Source organism: Mustela erminea, chromosome 1 (assembly GCF_009829155.1).
Source record: "Mustela erminea isolate mMusErm1 chromosome 1, mMusErm1.Pri, whole genome shotgun sequence".
Lineage (NCBI taxonomy): Eukaryota > Metazoa > Chordata > Mammalia > Carnivora > Mustelidae > Mustela > Mustela erminea.
The window spans coordinates 7,493,078-7,512,837 of record NC_045614.1 but is presented as its reverse complement, the minus strand read 5'-3'; the positions used below and the strand labels follow the sequence as shown (position 1 = coordinate 7,512,837).

The following is a 19,760-nucleotide window of genomic DNA, read 5'->3' as shown; positions in this document are numbered from 1 at the left end:
TTGTCAAAACACAATTATGTTGTATCCAAGTGCAATTTCATGATAGTGTCTGAGCTCAGTCACATTGTAACCAAGTGCAATTTTCATTGCAACCCAAGCTCAGGGTTTGGGCACCTGGGCTTGAACAGAGCAGCCTTGCTGTAGCTAAGCACAGAGTCGCCTTGTTGCCAGGCACAGAGTCTCATTGTAGCCAGCACAATGGGGAACATTCCTTTGCCTTTAGAATGAGACTGGGGCCTGGAATGTTCATCCTCTTTCTCCTGCCAGAAGGAACTGTGGACACAGTGTCCCCGGGAGATTGGAATCAATTACTCGGAAATTTGGCCTTCCCTGCACACCCCCACACAGATGACCCTGGGAGGCTGCCAGTGGGAAGAGGGGTGGAGAGCCAGCCTCTTGCACACCACACTAGCAGGCTTTGGAGAAAGGTCATTTCCTCTAAGGCTGCCCCCTTCCGCTCTTGTCCAGTATCCTTTTGGGCCTGTCCTGACTTGTTTTGGGGCAGGGGACTGAGTTGGAGGGCCCTTCTTAAGCAGGGGAGGGACTTGAGATCTTTTTTATTTTTCAGGGTACCTCTGGCAACCGGGGCCTCCAGGGGGAGAAAGGAGAGAAGGTGAGAAGGGAGGGGGTTCCTGGTTGGGGGGAGCCCTAATAATGGAGCTCTTGTAGTATCCCTTCCCTGAAGCCCTGACCTCTGACCTCTGCACTTCCTCCCACCCAGGGAGAAGATGGCTACCCAGGCTTCAAGGGTGATGGGGGGCTTAAAGGAGATCGGGTAAGATGCCTTCCAGATGAGGGATTCAGTGGTTCTGGGGCGCTTGGGGAAGCCAGTGAGGTGGGAGGATGCTAGGGCTAAGATAGGGGGCTGGAGGGACCAGGAGCAACACAGGGTCTAATTCCTCCTTTCTATTCCAGGGGCTCCCCGGACCCCCTGGACCCCGGGGAGAGGATGGTCCAGAAGGACAAAAGGGGCAGGAGGGGCTGCCTGGCGAGGAGGGTCCCCCAGGCTCAGCTGGGGAGAAGGTGACTGGACCTTGGTCACCCTCTCCAGTCTACTCACAGCTTCCCGTCCTGCAGCCAAGATACTCCCTGGCCCTTTGCCTTCTACCCTTGGCTCTTTTATCTCCAGCCTCAGGAGGCTGCTACCACACTTACCATCTCTAATTTCTTAACTCAGCGTTACAGAGCAATTTCATGCACAGTATCTGATTTTATCCCCATAACCACCACAGGCAACAGGCATTTTTATCCCCATTTTACAGACAAGGAAACTAAGATTTGGAATAGAATAGAATAGAATAGAATAGAATAGAATAGAATAGAATAGAATGTGTTGCCCAGAGACATGCTCCTAGCAGGCAGGAGCCAAGATTTGAACTCACGTTTCCCTGAATCTCACCCTATTGCCCCGTCACCATGTTCTAGCCATTCTGTCCTTTCTTTTCTGACCTTGAGGTTGCAATTTCTGACCTTTGTCCCATAACTTCTCTGCAGGGCAAGCTTGGGGTGCCGGGTCTCCCAGGTTATCCGGGACGTCCAGGCCCTAAGGTAAGAAGCTAAGGGGTTGGGAGTAGGCAAAGGCAACATTCAGATATTCAGGGCCAGGTTGTGGTCTAGGGGAGTGAGCTATCCACCCCTTGGGTCACTAAGAGACAGCAAAAGATGTGAGCTTTGGTATCAGATTTGGATTCAAATACCCACTCCTTACCTGCCTAGTGACCGTGGGCAAGTCTCTTGAGCATATTTACTTCTTTGTAAAATGGAGATCCCAGTAGTCTTTATCTCATCAGTTTGATTATAATGACATTGATAATTTTGATAATAAAACTCTAGGATCCTTCTTATCTGGTGTGATTGAGGCTGGTTCAAACCAAGCCAGTAAGGAGGAGAATCACAAAAAAATACATATCTTGCAATACTGAATTATAACTTACAATAAAATGCACTTATATAAAAAGATACATTTGTCTGCCAATTTTTTAATGGATGAGGCTGCTGATTAGACAGGTCTTTCTGCCTAAGCCACACCCACATTACATCACTGAAGATTTATAGTTTGGGTTTATATAAAGTGGAACAGAAACTTGGACACTTGGGAAGGAATCCGAGCGCCAAGTCCTTCCAGAGTTCCACACTTTTGTCATCTCCATCTGGCAGTTATCTTGTGCATGCCTCATCTGACGTGACTTTTTTTAGTGACTTCCCTTTTTATTGAGTCTTTTCCATTTAACTTAGATTTGGTAGACATCTTTCTTTTCCTTTCTGCATCCCATCAGTTCTGTACACTTTCCTTAAGTCACATGACTCCAGTAGCAAGGGCAACTGACAAACAGATTGGGGAGTAAACTCAAGGCACCATACCTAAGAATAGAACTCAACCGACTGGAGCAGGAGTTCATGGGAGTTAGAGCAGAGCCTCTTCGCCAAGACCAGTCCATGTGTTTTGGACAGCGAGCAACACACGACAGAAGGCATGATGTGTTGTTTAAGTTGAGGTTGTTGTCTTAGCTGTTATAACAAAAATACTTTAGACAGCGTGGCCTAGACAACAGAAATTTATTTCTCACTCTTTTGGATGTTGGGAGTCTGAGATCAGAGTGCTAGCGTGGTTGGATTCTGGAGAGGACTCTCTGGTTTGCAGACAGCTGTCTTCTCTCTGTGTCCTCGAATGGTGGGGTTGGGGCGGGAGAGGAGGACAGAGGGAGAAAGAGAGACAGGGAGAAAGAGATGGGGGCAGGGGAGGAGGGAAAGAGAGAGAGAGAGAGATCTAGTCTCCTTTTCTTTCTTTCTTTCTTTATTTTTTTAAAAGATTTTATTTATTTGACAGACAGAGACCACAAGCAGGCAGAGAAGCAGGTTGTGGGGGAGGGAAGCAGGCTCCCTGCTGAGCAGAGAGCCCAATGTGGGGCTGAATCCCAGAACCCCAGGATCATGACCTGAGCCAAAGGCAGAGGCTTTAACCCACTGAGCCACCCAGGCACCCTGAGTCTCCTTTTCTTATAAAGACACAGATCTGGGGTGCCTGGGTGGCTCCGTTGGTTGAGTGTCCTCCTTTAGCTCAGGCTGTGATCCCGGAGTCCAAGGATCGAGCCCCATGTCGGGCTCCCTGCTTAGCAGGGAGTCTGGTTTTTTGTCTCCCTCTGGTCCTACCCCCTGTTCATGCTCTCTCTCTGTCTTCCAATCACTCTATTTCAAGTAAATAAGTAAAAAAAAAACAAAACTTTTTAAAGACACTGATCCATTTCATGAGGGTTCCACTGTCACCACCTACTTACCTCCCAAAGGTCCCACCTCCAAATGCCATTCTTCAGCATAGGGCTTCGACATATGAATTTGAGGGGACACAAATATTTGGTCCATAGCAGTCAGTAATAATCGGCCTGAAGAATGACAATTAACGTGCCATAAACACTGTATGCCACACGCCACGTATACTTTCTATACGTTATCCTAGTTAAGCCTCACTAAAACCTTGTGAGGGAGGTATTATTGGTATCCTCAGGCTACAAGTAAGGAAACTGATGCCCAGAGAGGGTAAGCCATTTGTCCAGGGCCACACAGCTAGTCTAGTGATAGGTCTGGGATTCAAAACATGGTGAGGGGTGGGAGGAGATAGCAGAGCCTGTGATGTCCTCCCCTGGGTGGATGGATGGTGCCTCCAAGATGGGCAGGACAGCATGGGCTGCAGCCAGTTAGTTAACAAATATCAAGTAAGCTCTGACTATGTACCAGGTTGAGGGGAATAAGACTTGAGCAGCATATCCTAGCAGAAAAACCAGACAATGAGTAAGTAGGCAAGTGAATGAGGTTTTTTTTTTTTTTAAGATTTTATTTATTTATTTGACACACAGAGAGAGAGATCACAAGTAGGCAGAGCAGCAGCAGGCAGAGAGAGAGGGGGAAGCAGACTCCCTGCTGAGCAGAGAACCCTATGCGGGGCTTGATCTCAGGACCCTGAGATCATTACCTGACCTGAAGGCAGAGGCTTAACTCACTGAGCTACCCAGGCGCCCTGAACAAGGTTGTTTCAATATAAATATTTTGGGAAAACAAAATAGGACAATGTAATAGACGGCAAGTGACTTGGAGGGTGTGGTGGTCAGGACGGTGGCTCAAGGCTTCTCTAAGGAGCTGACATCTAAATGAAACCCAAAGGATGAAGAATAGCTCCGTCTATGGGGGCCTGAGAGAAGAGCAGTTTAGGCAAAGGAAAGAGCCAGTGCAAAGGCCCAGAGGCAGGAGTGAACCAGTGTCTCTGAAAGCATGGAGGGGCCAGTGTGGCGGGAGTGGAATGAGCAAGGGCTGAGGCTAGGGAAAGAGGAAGCCTTGGAGGAGGATGGGGCTGGAAGGACCAAAGAAGCTTCTGGAAAGGATGGAGTGGCTGAAGGGTGAGGGGTCAGCTTTACTCACCACCCACTTTTTACCCACAACTTTTCTCTCTGATTCTCTCAACTCAGGGATCTACTGGCTTTCCTGGGCCTCTGGGACCATTAGGAGAAAAAGGGAAGCGGGTGAGTCGTGATCCAGGGGTCAGGGGAGAGGGTAGGGCTTGGCGAGGAGAATGACATGTGTGGCTCTGCGGGACAATGGGGAGGCCCCTGGGTGGCTGCATGTAAGCCTAGAAACACTTTTCTGCACACATACCCGCATACACGGTGCAGGGCCCATGTAGGTGACCCCACCTGGCATCCCTGCCCACATGCTTGCGTGTGCCAGTGGGCACACGCCTCACAGTGTGGATCAGATGGGGTCTGGGGGCTGCAGCCTGTGGGCCTGCGGTCAGCAAGGACACGGGCCTGCATGCACGTGTGTGGCCGCAGACGTAAATGTGTGTGTGCGAGGGTGGGGACATGCTCACAGGTGCCCGTGTGTCTGCGGACATGGCGTGCAGACACGTGCATGGTGGGTGTGTGGCCACTGTGTCTGCGGACACCGTGTCTACACACAAGAATCTGCGTGTACGGCTGTGCTTATAAGGACCGTGTCCTCCTGTGAATCCGTGTGTGCGTGCGTTTATGTTGAGTGTGCACATGTGCAAGGAACAGATTGCACGGGGAGCTCCAGGTGTCGATCCGAGGCTGTGGGTCACCCAACGTGTGCTGCTGCGGCATGAAGTCTGGGATAAGTGGGTGTCCTTCCGGGCGGACACACCTGTGTTTGGACCCTGTCGATGCATTCACAGGTGTAACTGGGTGTCTGTGATCTTCGCACGGTGTGTGTGTGAGTGTGTGTGTGTGTGAGAGAGAGGAGAGAGAAAGGCTTGTGAATAAGCGTGCAGCAGACCTCTCTCTGGGAGTGTGTGTCAGGTCTGCAGCGTCGCTGTCTTCCGCTTCCCCCTCACCTGATTTATTTTCCAGGGGAAGGCGGGGCAGCCAGGCCTGGAAGGAGAGCGGGGACCACCAGTAAGAAGATGGCTCCCCCATTCTGCCTGGCCTGGGGGAGGGGGCGGGGCTGGAGGGAGGGGCTGCAGGAGGAGAGGCGAGGGTGGGGGTGGGGTGAGGGGGGGAGGTTCTGCAGGCAGGCAGGGGAGAGGGTTAGGGTTCTGTTGGTGTCCCTGGGAGGGCAAGAAGGGATCCCAGAGGGAGGGGCCCAGAGCACTCGGGTTCACCTCCTAGCTTCCCCCACCCTCTCGCTTCTAATCTTTGCTTCTTTTCTACTCAGGGCTCCCGCGGAGAGAGGGGGCAGCCGGGTGCCACCGGGCAACCAGGCCCCAAGGTATGGGCTGGCGGGTGATCAGGCCCCCACGTGGGCCCCCTCACCCAGGCTTCCCAATGTCCTCCGGAAGCCCTCCCAGTTGGGTTTGTCCTGCAGCCTGAATCTTATGCACTGTGTCCTAGGGCGATGTGGGCCAGGATGGGGCCGCTGGGTTCCCAGGAGAAAAGGTGAGTGTGGGTGTTTCTGGATGGGAGACAAACCCAGGAGGGAGGGAGGCTTTGTGACACGGTGGAAGGAACAGCCTCTAAAGTTGGGAGCTGTGAGTTTAAGTTCCAGCTCTGCCACTTGCCTGCTGTGTGACTTTGGGGAAGTCACTCAGCCTCTCTGGGCCTTGTTTTCTCCCTCTATGAAATGGGAATAAACGCAGTCCCCGCCGCAAAGGGCTGCGGTGACACGGGAAATGACTGAGTGTGTGTCACGGGTCTGGCTCCATGCCCGGTGTGCACAAAGTGTTCAGTATGCTTGTCCTAATGCGGGGCTCAGACGGCCAGGCAGGAGGGGTGAGGCTGTGGTTTCTGGTTCCATTTCAGGGCCTCCCGGGTCTGCAAGGCCCTCCTGGATTTCCTGGGCCAAAGGGTCCCCCTGTAAGTGAGTGCATCTTGATTAGGGGTGGCCTGGAGGGAAGCCAGGGGGTGGGAAGACTGCTTAGTCATGGCTTGTCTCTGTCCTACCTTGTTCCCAGGGCCCCCAGGGGAAAGATGGGCGTCCTGGGCACCCTGGTCAGAGAGGAGACTTGGTGCGTAGCCTCTGGACTTCTGACCCCTGACTCTGTTAGGCTCTCTAGTTCTTCCTCCCATGGGACACCCCTTTTAATTTTTCTCCCCAGGGCTTCCAAGGTCAGACAGGCCCACCTGGACCGGCTGGTGTCGTGGGTCCTCAGGTCAGAATGGACCCCACAGGTCTTCCCAGTTTTGCACCAGTTGGGAGATATCTGGGAGGAAGCGCATCTCCGACAGCCCCCTCCCCCATGCTGGGCCACCTCCGTTCAAGATAAGCTTATCTTCCTTCCTCTTCAGGGGAAGACAGGAGACGCAGGACCTCTGGGGGAGAGGGGCCCCCCAGGCCCTCCTGGACCTCCTGGTGAACAAGGTCTTCCAGGCCTGGAAGGCAGAGAGGGTGTCAAGGTGGGACGCTACCCCCTGGAAAATCTCAAGTTGAATGGCCCCAAAGGTCTCCCAATGGCCCCATGCCACCCCAAGGCTCAGAATCACCCCCAGATTCACAGACTAGGAGGAAACACCCCTTCTCTGGAGCCTGACCTTCCTCCTCTGCCCTCCTGCAGGGGGACCTGGGGCCACCGGGACCTCTTGGGAAGGAAGGACCACCTGGTCCCAGGGGCTTCCCCGGCCCCCAAGGAGCCCCTGGGGATCCAGTGAGTATCCTTTGCGCGCGCCCCCCCCCCCCCCCCACACAAATGTACCTGGCTGGACTCTGAAGCAGAAAAGGAGAAGGGTGCTCTGGGGAGGGACATGGTGGTGGCATCCTGGGTGGGGACAACCATGAAAGTAAAGGAATGACAGCAGGCGGGACCTGGAGGAGATAGACCCCTGACCTTCAGTGCCCAGGAAGAAGTGGAGAACTGTGAGCCCCCAGAAGGAAGACAGGACCTGGGCACACCCTTGGGCATCTCTTAACTGAATCATCTCCTCCCTCAGGGACCTATTGGCTTAAAGGGTGACAAAGGCCCCCCGGGCCCTGTTGGAGCAAATGTAAGTATAAGCCCATCTGCTGGGTGGGAAACAGGGTGGCGGTGCCTTGGGGCAGCTAGGGAGCTGGACATTGCCATGATTAAGTCCCCTGTCCTGGGTGTCAAACAGGCTCACACCCATGACCTCAGTTTTCTCACCTGTGACATGGCCCCATCCATGAGATGATCCATCCCACACTTACTTACCTGCATGCCAGACATCAACAGATTAAAGACCTCCTTTCTCCTGGAGCTTATTTCTAGTTGGGGAGATAAGGAATCAGTGGCACGAATTGCACGGAGAAGGCGGGTAGGGAGAGAGCTGCTGAAATGAGCTGCTCAAGGAAGGCCTCCTGAGAAGGTGATATTGGAGCTGAGACCTGAGGGAGGTTTGGGAGGAGCCGTGTGGGTATATAGGGGAAGAGCGTTCCAGGCAGTGGGACTAGCATGTGCAAAGGCCCTGGGGCTGGAGTGTGCGCAGCATGCTGGAGGCAACGGTGGGACCTGTGTGGCTGGAAGGAAAGGAGCGAGGCGGTCAATAGGAGGCAGAGAGGGCAGGAGGTAATGGGGCAGGTTGTGCAAGGCCTGGGGGCTACCAGGAGGATTTCCCATTTCGTGAGTGAGCTGGAAGCTGTGGAGGGTGGTGAGCAGGGGGATGTGTGTGCCCTGACTCAGGTGTCCCTCTGGCTGCTGTGGGGAAGGGCACAGAGTGGCCAAGACAGCAGTATTGACCTGACTCAATGCCAGGCAGCTTGAAAGGCCTCTATCAGTGAGAACTACTTTTGCTATTTTTCCTGACCCTTTACCCCTGTTTTCAGGGCTCCCCGGGGGAGCGGGGTCCACTGGGCCCAGCAGGAGGCATTGGGCTTCCTGGCCAAAGCGGAGGCCAAGGCCCTGTTGGCCCTGCAGGCGAGAAGGGGTCCCCGGTGAGTGCCTGCCCGCTACATTCCTCAAGCATCCTCAGGACTCCACATACCAGGACCTTTCCTCTGCCCTGACTCCTGACATACCCCCATCTACTCCCCCATCAGGGCGAGCGTGGCTCCCCTGGCCCCACAGGCAAAGATGGGATCCCAGGCCCCCTGGGGCTTCCCGGACCCCCTGGAGCTGTTGGTCCTTCTGGCGAGGATGGGGACAAGGTAAGCGTTCACGGAGCGGGCAGGACTCAGGGGCTCAGGGTACGGAGAGTCCAAGTTGGTCCCCCTCATGCTCTTTCCCCTGCAGGGGGAAGTGGGTGCCCCTGGTAACAAAGGGAGCAAAGGCGACAAAGGGGATGCGGTGAGTGTGGGGCCCCAGGGAAGGAGGTGGTGCTGGGGGAAGGCAGAGGGATGGGGAGGATGGGGGGGTAGCTGGGATCTCGAGAGCTTGGGGAGGGAGCTGAGGTGGTTACCTCCTCCTCTCCCTTTCCTTGATGGCATCATTCTCTCTGTCTGTGACTCTGGGAGGCTCTGAGGCATCACAGTCCAGCTTCCCCCAGGACTTCAGCCACAGTGCCTACTGTCTGTCTGTGAGCCAGCTCAGTCCCTGGAGGGACTTCTGGGGAAAAGTCCTGATGAGCCAAGCTCAGGATGATGTCTGTGTCTGACCCCATCAGTTGATGGCTAGGAAGACAGGGCTGTGGGGGAAGCAGCTGTTGCTTCCTGGTGGGTGGAGAGGGAGGGAGTGATTGTCATCTTGAGGGTTCTCCTAATCTTGAACTTGAGATTTTTTTTTGGCTGTGTCCCCTCCCCCAGGGCCCACCTGGACCGACAGGAGTACGGGGTCCTGTGGGACACCCAGGCTCCCCGGTGAGTGCTCCTGGCTTTGTGACCATCTCCTGGATCGCAGGTGGGAATGGACAGTGTCCTCCACCATGACCCAGACCCAAACTCAACCCCAAACTCAACATCCAATAGGAACTCACGCCGGAATCTGGCTCAATCCCAATCTCAACCTGAATCCTGAAGGCCTTCACAGGCCCAGTCTTAACCCTATCCATGACCTTAACGTCAACCCTAACTCAAACTTTATCTTTAAATCTGAACCTTGACCCCATCCTACCCCTAACCCCAAATCTGACCCACCCTCCAATGCTGACCCCAAACCTGAACTCAAACTTTGAATCTGACCTCAGCCCCAATCTCAAACCCAACCCTAAATTCCATCTCAGCCATATCATGACCTTGACCTCAACTTACCACCCAATGCCCATTCACCACCCAATGCCCATGTGAAAACTTTGACTCAGCTCTTGACTTAATTCCCAAAATCTGGCCCTTAACCTGCACCCCCGATGCCAAGTCCAACCCTGACCCTTTCCAAACTTAAGCCCAACCCTGACTGTAATTGTTAACCTCGGTCCTGACTTTGACCCAGAGCCTATCTCCAACTCTTCACTCAGACCCCACTTGTACCCTGCTTCTGTCCTTCTCCAGGGAGCAGATGGGGCTCAGGGACGCCGGGGACCACCAGGCCTCTTTGGGCAGAAAGGAGATGATGGAGTGAGAGGCTTCGTGGGGGTGATTGGCCCTCCTGGCCTGCAGGTGGGTGTCTGAGTTTGGGGATGTGGCCTCTTTCCCTGCACTCTGTGCTCCAATCTTTCTTCTTTTTTCCACAGGGGCTGCCAGGCCCTCCTGGAGAGAAAGGGGAGGTTGGAGATGTAGGGTCCATGGTATGGACAACCTGGGGAAGGTGGGAGGGAGAAAAGGATGGGTCATTGGTGGCCATTAAGGATGGTGTTTGTGGCTAGTGGTGCCTTTGGGGAGTCATGAGGTCACTGGATGCTATTCTGACTGTCCCACAGGGTCCCCATGGAGCTCCAGGGCCTAGGGGTCCCCATGGCCCCAGTGGATCAGAGGTGAAGACTTGCTGGGGGGTGGGTGGGGCAGGATGTCTGAGAGGTGGGGACCTCCATTTCCCCAAAAGGGGCTGTTGGGATCCCACAGTCCCACTTCTACTGCTTGCTGTCTCTCCAGGGCCCTCCAGGGCTGCCTGGGGGAGTTGGTCAGCCAGGCGCTGTGGGCGAGAAGGTGAGAGAGAGGGGGTAGGGGGCTGCCTAGGGTAGGGGAGGCACAGCCAGTCTGGCTTGGGGATGGCTGTTCTGGGGAGCTCCTCCCTGTCCTTCATAATCAGAGCTCTCCCTACCCTGACTTTGCCTCCTGCAGGGTGAGCCAGGGGAGGCTGGAGATCCAGGCCCCCCAGGAGCCCCAGGCATCCCTGTGAGTGACTGTGTTCTATACCCCTGCACACGTCTCAGGGAATCCCTGACCTCTGGGCATCTAGGGCCACCTTCACGAAATCTGGGCAGGCCTGAGTCAGACCTATAGGTATCCCTAAGCCCCGGAAGGTCTCAGATAGGGCTGCTACCGAGAGTTCTTCAGCTTGTACACCTACAGGGTGCAGGTGGGGGCTTGGGTCCAAACCATAAACCCTACTGTGGGGTTCATGTGGGGGTTCGTGCGGGGGATGAACTTCCCGGAGGGATCCCCTTTCCTAATTCACTCCAGCATGGCGTGTGGGCTAGACCAGCCTTGGTTATGATCTCTGAGCAACTGGACCATCCCGGCCCCTGACTCGAATAAACCCTAGATGCCTTCGACATCTGACCCTTGGACAGTCTAGGCTCTTCTGACCCCTGACCCCAGGAAAGTCCCAGACCACTCTCGATTCCTGAGTCCAGGGAAGCTAACCCTTGACTTCTGAAGAGTCCCGGCTGACTCTGACCTCTGACCTCTGACTCTTTCTGCAAAGGGGCCCAAGGGAGAAATTGGTGAAAAGGGGGACTCAGGCCCATCTGGGGCTGCTGGACCCCCAGGCAAGAAAGGCCCCCCTGGAGAGGATGGAGCCAAAGGGAGCGTGGTGAGTCCCGGGAGAAGTGGAGGGAGAGATCGGGGAGGGGCACTTGCATCCTCTTGAACCTGCTCCCCAACTTCTATCGAGGGGTTCCTCCTCCAGTGTGCTGATTCCCCAGGCAATCCAGAACATGACTGAATACTGACAAATGATGGTTATAGCTCACTGTATGGGTGCAACTTGCTTCTACACAGAATCATTCTGGAAGCGTTGGAACTGCTGAGATAGATGCCCAGAGTTGGGGCTGATGTGGGATTTGGCCTTAGGGTGGAGGTTGAGACCCTCCTACCATCATGGTGGGGCTTGGGCTGGGCTGGGAGGGCAGTGAGGACCTTCAGGGTCTGCGGAACCTCAAGTTGGATCTGACCCCTTTCCGGAGGGTCAGTCCTACCTGTGAGTCCCGAGCTGGGAGGCGCCTGGAGGACGGAGTGAGGTGATGTGTGTCATGGGTTTAGCTCAGCACCTGTACACCTTAGACTCTAAAATGTTCACCCTATGGGGGGGGGGCTTTGTGTTTTGTTCACAAGCATATCCTCAGCAACCCAGGCTGTGGGGACAGTTCATGTGGCAAATAAATGAATGAATGCCCGATAATTCAGAGAGGTGCTTTGTCCTTGTTCTGTCTTCCAGGGCCCCACTGGGCTCCCAGGAGATCTAGGACCCCCCGGAGACCCTGGAGTTTCGGTGGGTATGAGCCCTACTCCCCCATAAGCCCCCATATAGTCCTATTTCTGTCCCCATATCTCCACCCTCCATAGACTTAGGCAAGGTCTGTGGAGCAAGTAACCCTCACGTTTCCCCGTGTTTCACCCCTAAATCCTTAAGTGCCTCCACAACCCCTGCCTACCCCACAGGGTATCGATGGCTCCCCGGGAGAGAAGGGAGACCCTGGTGATGTTGGTGGACCGGTGAGTGGCGGAGCAGAGGATGTGGTGCTGGTGCTGGTGGGGGGGTTGGGAGGGTGAATGGGTGAACTGGAGTGAACTGGGGGACAGAGAAGTGGGTGGATGAGATGCCTAGGGCCCTGTCGATGCCCTTGCCTCGCCTCTCTGGGGCTTCCCCAGGAACACGAGCGACTCCAGTGCGGAGGCGGGAGATGGCAGCTGTTGGCGTGGTGTATGGGGGAGGCCGTCTGGTCAGAGGCGTCCTGAAACCTCGTCACGCTCGACCAACATGAGCTAATACTATCCTGGTGCTGTTCTGTATTCGTAGGGTCCGCCTGGGGCTTCTGGGGAACCTGGCCCCCCTGGGCCTCCTGGCAAGAGGGTGAGTGAGACCCGCCTCCTGGCTCTCCTGGGCCCACCCATGCCCCGCCCATCTCCACTGGCCTCCCTTCACTCCCACAGGCCCCCCTAAACCCCCACAGACCCCTGTCACCCCAACAGGCTCCCTTTACCCCTAAAGCTCCCCTCCCCCACATCCTGTTTCCCTCCTCAGGGTCCTTCTGGCCGCATGGGTCGGGAAGGCAGAGAAGGGGAGAAAGGGGCCAAGGTGAGTACTCCCCAACCAGGGAAGGGTCCCTGTGCTGATGCCTGACCCACAGCTGGGCCATCAACGGCCATCAACACAGGAGGTCAGGGGGAAGATTCCCTCTGACTTTTTTGGCCCTTCCCTTGCCCTGTTCTGTTAGGGGGAGCCAGGTCCTGATGGTCCCCCAGGGATGACAGGCCCAGTCGGGGCTCGAGGACCCCCTGGTCGTGTGGGGCCTGAGGGTCTTCGAGGGATCCCCGGCCCTGTGGTGAGTTGGGTGGGAATAGGGTTGGGGTGGGGTGGGGTCAGCTCCTCCCTTATAGTTTCTCACCACAATCTGGAGCAACTGACCCTGGCTGGGGGTGGGCGTCGGGGGTGTGTGTGGAGGCCAGGGCACTCACACCGAGTTCTGGCCGAGGGCAGCGTCCCCATGTTTGGCTTCATCCTAGGGTGAACCAGGCCTCCTGGGACCACCTGGACAGATGGGCCCTCCTGGACCCCTGGTAAGAGACTTCTTTGTCCCTGATGTCCTGGCACTGAGAACCACACTGGGTGTCCTGGGACCGTCTAGCGACTGTGGGTGCTGGTGGTGCAAGCTGACTCCTCACTGACTACCCATCCTACAGTCCACCGTGACCATCTGTACTAACCATCTCTCTGATCACTTATCTGGATGGTCTACACTGACCACCCACACTGACCCTCCATCTTGGTGGTTCATACTGTCCACAGTGACCTTCCATCTTGATAGGTCAAACTGACCCTCTATCTTGCTAGTCTACCCTGACCTTCCACACTGATCCTCACCACTGACTGTTCCTATTTACCGCGCTCCAACCCCTTCCTTATCCCTTGTCACCCCTCCTCTCTCCTGACCATCCCCATAATCGCATCCCTGGTAGTTCCCACTTGAAATCCGAGTAATTTCCCATTTGTCTCTCCCCTAATTACCCACATGAACCTTGAGATTTCCTGTTTGAGACTCACTAACTGAGCCTCCCCTTCCTTCCAGGGGCCCTCTGGTCTTCCAGGATTGAAGGGAGATGCTGGCCTCAAGGGGGAAAAGGTAAGGATACGACCTTCCATTATTCTGCCCCAATCACCTCCATGTCCTCCACCTTCACCTGCCTCCCTGGCCAGAGGGCTGGCAGGTTGGGGTCTCCTCTGCTCCCACACCCACAACCCCAAGGCTCTAGAAGCATCCCCCCCCACCATATTTTTTTCCCCATATGTGCCTCTTTTGTCTTACAGGGCCACATTGGATTAATTGGGCTCATCGGCCCTCCCGGGGAAGCTGGTGAGAAAGGGGATCAGGGGTTGCCAGGCGTGCAGGGCCCCCCTGGCCCCCAGGGAGAACCTGTGAGTTCTGTCCCAAGCGGGAAGAGTGTGTTCAGAGGACGGGGTGGGTGGGGAGGCAGAACTGGGGCTCATTTGGAGAGCGCACATTTGGGAAGCTGGGGTCTAGAATGAAAGGGGTCGTGTCTGGGGAAAATGGGGGCCTCTATCTGGGGATTTACAAGTCAGAGGCTGTGTCTGTGGCTTGTTCTCTTGAGGGGACTAGAGGCTTGTCTGGGGGATATGCCTGGATCATAGGGGTGAACCCCATCCGTGATAACCTCGATGTTCCTTTCTCCAGGGTCTCCCTGGTCCCATCGGCTCTCTGGGCCACCCTGGGCCCCCAGGCGTGGCGGTGAGTAAGAGGGGTTTGTGGGGTGGGGTCACCATGGTGGCCCAGCTGGGACTCCAGCCCTCCCTGTCTCTACCCCATAGGGTCCTCTGGGACAGAAAGGCTCCAAGGGGTCCCCGGTGAGTATATGCTGTCCCTTGGGCCCCTACATCCTGGCTTCCCACCCCCTTTCAACATCACCGCACCTCGGTGCCTTTGCATTCGTTTGTTTGTTCATTCAATCACACATTCACTGAATATTTATCCAACACTTACCGTTGTATTTTATCAAGTCTAAGATGCCATCAATTTTAACAGGAGCCATTATTTTAGAAACTACTATGAGCGAAAGCAGTTTTGACAAGGAAACTGAGATTTGCCAAAGATGTTAAGATGTTGCTTTCAGAGATGTTAAGATACGGAAAGAAAATGTGCGTGTTATACTTGGTGCTAAGCAGTGCACGTCCCTCCCCCGGTACTGCGCGTGCGAGTGTGAGACTGCGTGCGTGTGAGAGCGTGTATGTGTGTTGGCAGGAAGGGGTCTCCACAGACAGAGCTCACTCCCCAGTGACTTCTCCCTACAGGGATCCTTTGGTCCCCGTGGTGACACTGGCCCCCCAGGTCCCCCTGGCCCCCCGGTAAGTTCCCCAGGGAGTATGTTAGAGGGTTCCCCTGGGTCCCCCAGCGCCCAGAACTGGGTGGAGCCCACAGCAGGTGTTTGTGGCATGCAGGTGGGGAGGAAGGTGCCTTGAAAGCCGGAGGGGGGTCTGGGCTGTGTTGGGGGTTTAGGGGGATACCCCTGGGGGCCCTGATGGGTCTCGTCTTGCTTGGCTCGGTCTCCCCGTCCATCTCTGTCTCCCTGTCTCTCTCCACCTCCTGGCCTTTTACTGTCTCTATTCCAAATTCTTGTTCCCCTGTTTTGTCTCTGTTTCTCTCTCCTTCCCGCTCCCTCTCTGTCTCCGCTTTCCTTACACCCCCTGTGAATCTCTCTTTCATTGTGTTATTACTTCGGCTTTTCCCCAACTCTGGGTCTTTCTATCTCTCCCTCCCGTTTATCTCTCTCTGTCTCTGTCGGCCTGTCTCCTCGGCCCCTTCTCCCCTTTCTTATCGCTCGCCACAACCCGTGTCTCTTTACCTCCCGTGACTCTCTCATCTTTGCTGTGACTCTCTCATCTTTGCTTGTCCCTCTTCCTGTCTCTCCCGCCTCTCCGCTCACCTCTCCTCCATCCCCCGCCCCTGCTCAGGGTCCCCGAGCTGAGCTGCACGGGCTGCGCAGGCGCCGGCGCTCTCTCCCAGGCCCAGGGGAGCTGGAGAGCGGCCTGGAGGAGGTGTTGGCCTCACTCACATCGCTGAGCTTAGAGCTGGAGCAGATGCAGCGCCCTCCGGGCACGGCTGAGCGCCCGGGCCTCGTGTGCAGTGAGCTACACCGCAACCACCCACACCTGCCTGATGGTGAGGTCCCTCCCTGGCGGGGCGGGCGGTAAGCCTATGGGGTCCTGGCCATGCACACTCACCGGCCTGGCTCTGCGGCAGGGGAATACTGGATTGACCCCAACCAGGGCTGTGCGAGGGACTCGCTCAGGGTTTTCTGCAACTTCACTGCGGGAGGGGAGACCTGCCTCTATCCCGACAAGAAGTTTGAGATGGTGAGTGCCTGGAGGAGGAGGGTTGCCGGGGAGAAGGGGGGCTTCGGAAACCACCTCAACCCCTCCCCCACCATCAAAGCTGTATCCCCTATCTCCCTTCCCTGCCCAACGCACACACCAGACTTTGGATCCTTATCCTTCCTTCAGCCAACATTTATTGAGCACCCGCTGTATGCCAAGTCCTGTGAAGGGCTGGGACTACAGCAGAGAATAAAAAACCAAACAAAACTCTGCTTTTATGGGGCTCACCGTCCGTGAGAAAAGATAGACCAAAAAAACCTGATTAAGAAAACAGAAATGGTGGAAGCCTTTAAATAGGGGATAAATGTGCCAGACTGTTCCGAGCACTTAGCTGCGTTTGCACTGAGTCCCAGCCACCTGGTGTGGGGTGTGGGGGCCATCATCCCCAGAGAGGGAAACTAAGGCAGAGAAACTAAGGTAATCCCTTGTGGGATTACCCCAAGGCAGGCTGGCTCCAGAGACACAGCCCTTAACCACCATCTCTCGACCTGCTATTTCATAGGCCCGCAGATTCATTGCCCTCTGTGGGTTGGGAGGGGAGACCACCTGGTTCCCCAGGAATACTGGGGTGCTCCATCAGGAGCCCTCAGCCTCCCAGCCCCAGCACCGGGCTGAGCAGCGGAGGGCAGCGGGCCAGCTGCCCCTGCTCTAGAACGCTGGGTTGGGAGAGAGGTGTCACCTCAGTTGTTTTTATCTGTAAAATGGGATTCAAGACAGTATCTGCCTCAGGATGGTTGTACCATCGGGGTGTTGACGGACGTGTCAGGCTCAGTGATGAGATACACGTGGGCCTGTGCTAATGCCTCCTCCACGGCCGGTAAGATCTGCAGCCAGCACAGAGCCTGCAGAAAGGCATGGCCATGTCCTTCTTGTTGCTTATTTTTGACTAGTCAGAGCCCTGGTTTGGTAGGAGCTCAACCCCCCCATCCCGATGGGAATTTAGACAAGCTCAGGACCCCCAAGTCATGTAGGGCTTGACCTCTAAATGGTTGCTGGTCCCTGAGACCTGAGCCGTTCCCACCAGCTCACCTTCCCTGCCCAAAGGGACTGGGGAGGGGACTGAGGAATGATCCAGAGTTGGTTCCCCAGACACAGACCCTGAGACAAGGATTTGAGGGCAGGTCATTGATTTAGAAGGACATCTCAGGAGGCACCAGGAGAGAAGGAAGGGGGGGGGCGGGTCTGGGGGAGGTGGCCAATGAGGATTAAAATGTCACTCTTGGGCACTAAAAGCTCAGTTCTACTGGGGGACATGGGGAGACTGCATTGTCCCACACAGGGGGAGAGGGAGAGGGAGCAGGAGCGGGCATTTAGCCACCAATCTTGTCAGTCATGGGTTGTGGGCTGCTTCAGAGGGCGTTCAGAGGGCAGGGACCCCTGGTCCCTTGGGCTGCCCTATGCACCAGCCAAGCTCACCTCCATGGCGAGAGAACAGCCCAAGAGTCCTGGCTATACAGGCTGCAACTTTCAGTGTGGGGTAAATGCAGGAAAGACCTCGCGTGCACCCAGGGCATCTACGCTCACTACACCCCTCTTGTCCCCAGGTAAAAATGGCCTCCTGGTCCAAGGAAAAGCCAGGAAACTGGTATAGCACATTCCGTCGAGGGAAGAAGGTGAGTTGCTGGAGGCCAAGCGGGCGATAGTATGAAAACTGGTGGGAACTGGTGCAGGGGGAGTTGGAGGAGAGGCTATGAGAACTGAAAGGAAGAGGGAAGACTCACCCCTGCCTTCATGGTGATTGCAGGCTTAGTGGGGGTGGCAGATGGGGCAGGGGCAGCACTAGATGTGTGATGGAGGGGATGCAGAGTATGGCGGAAATCCAGACACAGTGCTGGAAGTACTAGAGGCTTCCTGGTAGCAGTCACAGATCAGTGGAAGCCTAAACAATGAGTTGGGTCAGCAAGTTAGGGAGGACAAGGAAAAGTGTTGCAGGCAGAGGGAACAGCATACACGAAGGCCCAGAGTTTAAAAAAAGAGAGTCTGGTGAGGCTCAGTGGGTTAAAGCCTGTACCTTCAGCTCAGGTCATGATCCCGGGGTCCTGGGATCGAGCCCCGCATCGGGCTGTCTGCTCAGCGGGGAGCCTGCTTCCTCCTCTCTCTCTGCCTGCCTCTCTGCCTGCTTGTGATCTCTGTCAAATAAATAAACAAAATATTAAAAAAAAACAAAAAGAAAGGATTGAGAAAGGAGGTGGAGTAGGAAGGTGAGGGTTAGGCTTACCACCCCCCAGAAAGACCTGTGAGGCAAAGGGAGCCATAGAATGTGTTTAAGTGAAGGAAGGACCCAAATCTAATCTCTGTTATAAGAGTGCCTCCGGGACTAGTAAGGGTGGAGTGGGTGGAGGGGACTGGTCTGTTGGTCTGGGAGAGTGAAGAGGTGGTCCAGGCTGGAGCTTCTGCTATTGGGGGTGGGGAGGAGGGCATGGCCTGGAACTTCTGGAAGGGAAGTCAATGGGATCTAGTCATTGCTGAGATGGAGGGCAGGGAGGAGAGTGTTGGTGGGCGCGTGCCTGGGAGGGAGTCTGAGATATGTAAATGAGAGGAAGAACAGCCTTGACGGGCGGGGGGAACTTGGGTTCAGTTTGGGATTTGTTTATGTAACATACATGTATGTGCTAAGCACTGGAAATGTGGCAGCAAATAAAACACGGCTCCTGACTTCATGAAGCTGAACAAGGAAACAGGCAGACAATAACCAAAGAAACAAAGCTCTAATATAGCGTGGGGGTACTTTGGTTTGGGTTCCCTCAAAAGAGACCCTTCAACAAAGACTCAGTTGCAAGTACTTTACCTGGGATAGGATTCCAGAAAACATCAGTCGGGGAACTCGGAAGTGATACAGAGAAGACAGGGAAGCCAGAAGAAACGGATTGACCAGCCAGTTATCTCAAGCCCATGACACGCTAATAATATATTTTATTTGACCCAGTGCATCTAAAAGAGTGTCATATCAATATAAAGGTTACTGAGGCATTTTAAATTCCTTCCCTCCGAGTTCTGCAGAGTCTGATGCGTATTTTACATTTATAGCACGTCGTAATTTGGATACTAAATTTCCTTGGAAGCTCTTGATCCGTACTTAGATTTCATAAAATCTGCAGTTGAAAAGGTAGATTCGTATATACTCAAGCTGTTCCACACCCAAGTTTTCTGATAACTGGATTGAGCCTCAGTTATTAGTCATGAATCAAGTACAGTAAAACAAAATCATTAAATAATGTAAAATCCAACAATGAATTAACATTTTAAGCAGTTTCCTCCTCATCGGGTGCATTTCAAGTGCTCAGCAGACCCGCGTGAGTGCCTCGGGGCTCGCCAGGCACCCGTGGGTGCTGGATGGCTGGTGGGCCCACCCAGAGAAGGGGCGAGGCAGAGGGGCAGGTCGGTCGGGGGATGGAGAGCCTGAGAGGTAGGTTCCTTAGAAAGAAAGTAGGGGTCAATGGAGCACTCTCACCTCCTGCTTGGTCCCACCCCCAGTTCTCCTATGTGGACGCTGATGGGTCCCCGGTGAGCGTGGTTCAGATGACCTTCCTAAAGTTGCTGAGTGCCACAGCCCGCCAGAGTTTCACCTACTCCTGCCAGAATTCTGCCGGCTGGCTGGACGAAGCTGCAGGCGATCACAGCCGCTCCGTCCGCTTCCTCGGAGCCAACGGGGAGGAGCTGTCTTTCAACCAGATGGCAGCGGCCACCATCACTGTCCCCTATGATGGCTGCCGGGTAAGGGGAG

The 19,760-nt window shown here is 55.0% G+C and overlaps 1 protein-coding gene across 2 annotated transcripts in view; it reads left to right on the top strand.

Annotated features, from left to right (window-relative positions):
* COL5A3 (collagen type V alpha 3 chain) overlaps positions 1 to 19,760 on the top strand; it is a 36,702-nt gene that overhangs the window by 15,890 nt on the left and 1,052 nt on the right. For both annotated transcript variants that reach the window (XM_032310552.1, XM_032310546.1), the window contains exons 28-66: positions 569 to 613; positions 722 to 775; positions 916 to 1,023; positions 1,495 to 1,548; positions 4,458 to 4,511; positions 5,358 to 5,402; positions 5,662 to 5,715; positions 5,838 to 5,882; positions 6,246 to 6,299; positions 6,398 to 6,451; positions 6,542 to 6,595; positions 6,732 to 6,839; positions 6,998 to 7,087; positions 7,371 to 7,424; positions 8,221 to 8,328; positions 8,434 to 8,541; positions 8,627 to 8,680; positions 9,136 to 9,189; positions 9,817 to 9,924; positions 9,999 to 10,052; positions 10,185 to 10,238; positions 10,357 to 10,410; positions 10,546 to 10,599; positions 11,132 to 11,239; positions 11,864 to 11,917; positions 12,088 to 12,141; positions 12,446 to 12,499; positions 12,671 to 12,724; positions 12,864 to 12,971; positions 13,153 to 13,206; positions 13,716 to 13,769; positions 13,955 to 14,062; positions 14,340 to 14,393; positions 14,474 to 14,509; positions 14,954 to 15,007; positions 15,614 to 15,821; positions 15,903 to 16,015; positions 17,581 to 17,649; positions 19,511 to 19,750. In XM_032310552.1, coding sequence (XP_032166443.1) covers positions 569 to 613; positions 722 to 775; positions 916 to 1,023; positions 1,495 to 1,548; positions 4,458 to 4,511; positions 5,358 to 5,402; positions 5,662 to 5,715; positions 5,838 to 5,882; positions 6,246 to 6,299; positions 6,398 to 6,451; positions 6,542 to 6,595; positions 6,732 to 6,839; positions 6,998 to 7,087; positions 7,371 to 7,424; positions 8,221 to 8,328; positions 8,434 to 8,541; positions 8,627 to 8,680; positions 9,136 to 9,189; positions 9,817 to 9,924; positions 9,999 to 10,052; positions 10,185 to 10,238; positions 10,357 to 10,410; positions 10,546 to 10,599; positions 11,132 to 11,239; positions 11,864 to 11,917; positions 12,088 to 12,141; positions 12,446 to 12,499; positions 12,671 to 12,724; positions 12,864 to 12,971; positions 13,153 to 13,206; positions 13,716 to 13,769; positions 13,955 to 14,062; positions 14,340 to 14,393; positions 14,474 to 14,509; positions 14,954 to 15,007; positions 15,614 to 15,821; positions 15,903 to 16,015; positions 17,581 to 17,649; positions 19,511 to 19,750 — 2,943 coding nt within the window. The remainder of the gene's footprint in view (positions 1 to 568; positions 614 to 721; positions 776 to 915; positions 1,024 to 1,494; positions 1,549 to 4,457; positions 4,512 to 5,357; positions 5,403 to 5,661; positions 5,716 to 5,837; positions 5,883 to 6,245; positions 6,300 to 6,397; positions 6,452 to 6,541; positions 6,596 to 6,731; positions 6,840 to 6,997; positions 7,088 to 7,370; positions 7,425 to 8,220; positions 8,329 to 8,433; positions 8,542 to 8,626; positions 8,681 to 9,135; positions 9,190 to 9,816; positions 9,925 to 9,998; positions 10,053 to 10,184; positions 10,239 to 10,356; positions 10,411 to 10,545; positions 10,600 to 11,131; positions 11,240 to 11,863; positions 11,918 to 12,087; positions 12,142 to 12,445; positions 12,500 to 12,670; positions 12,725 to 12,863; positions 12,972 to 13,152; positions 13,207 to 13,715; positions 13,770 to 13,954; positions 14,063 to 14,339; positions 14,394 to 14,473; positions 14,510 to 14,953; positions 15,008 to 15,613; positions 15,822 to 15,902; positions 16,016 to 17,580; positions 17,650 to 19,510; positions 19,751 to 19,760) is intronic.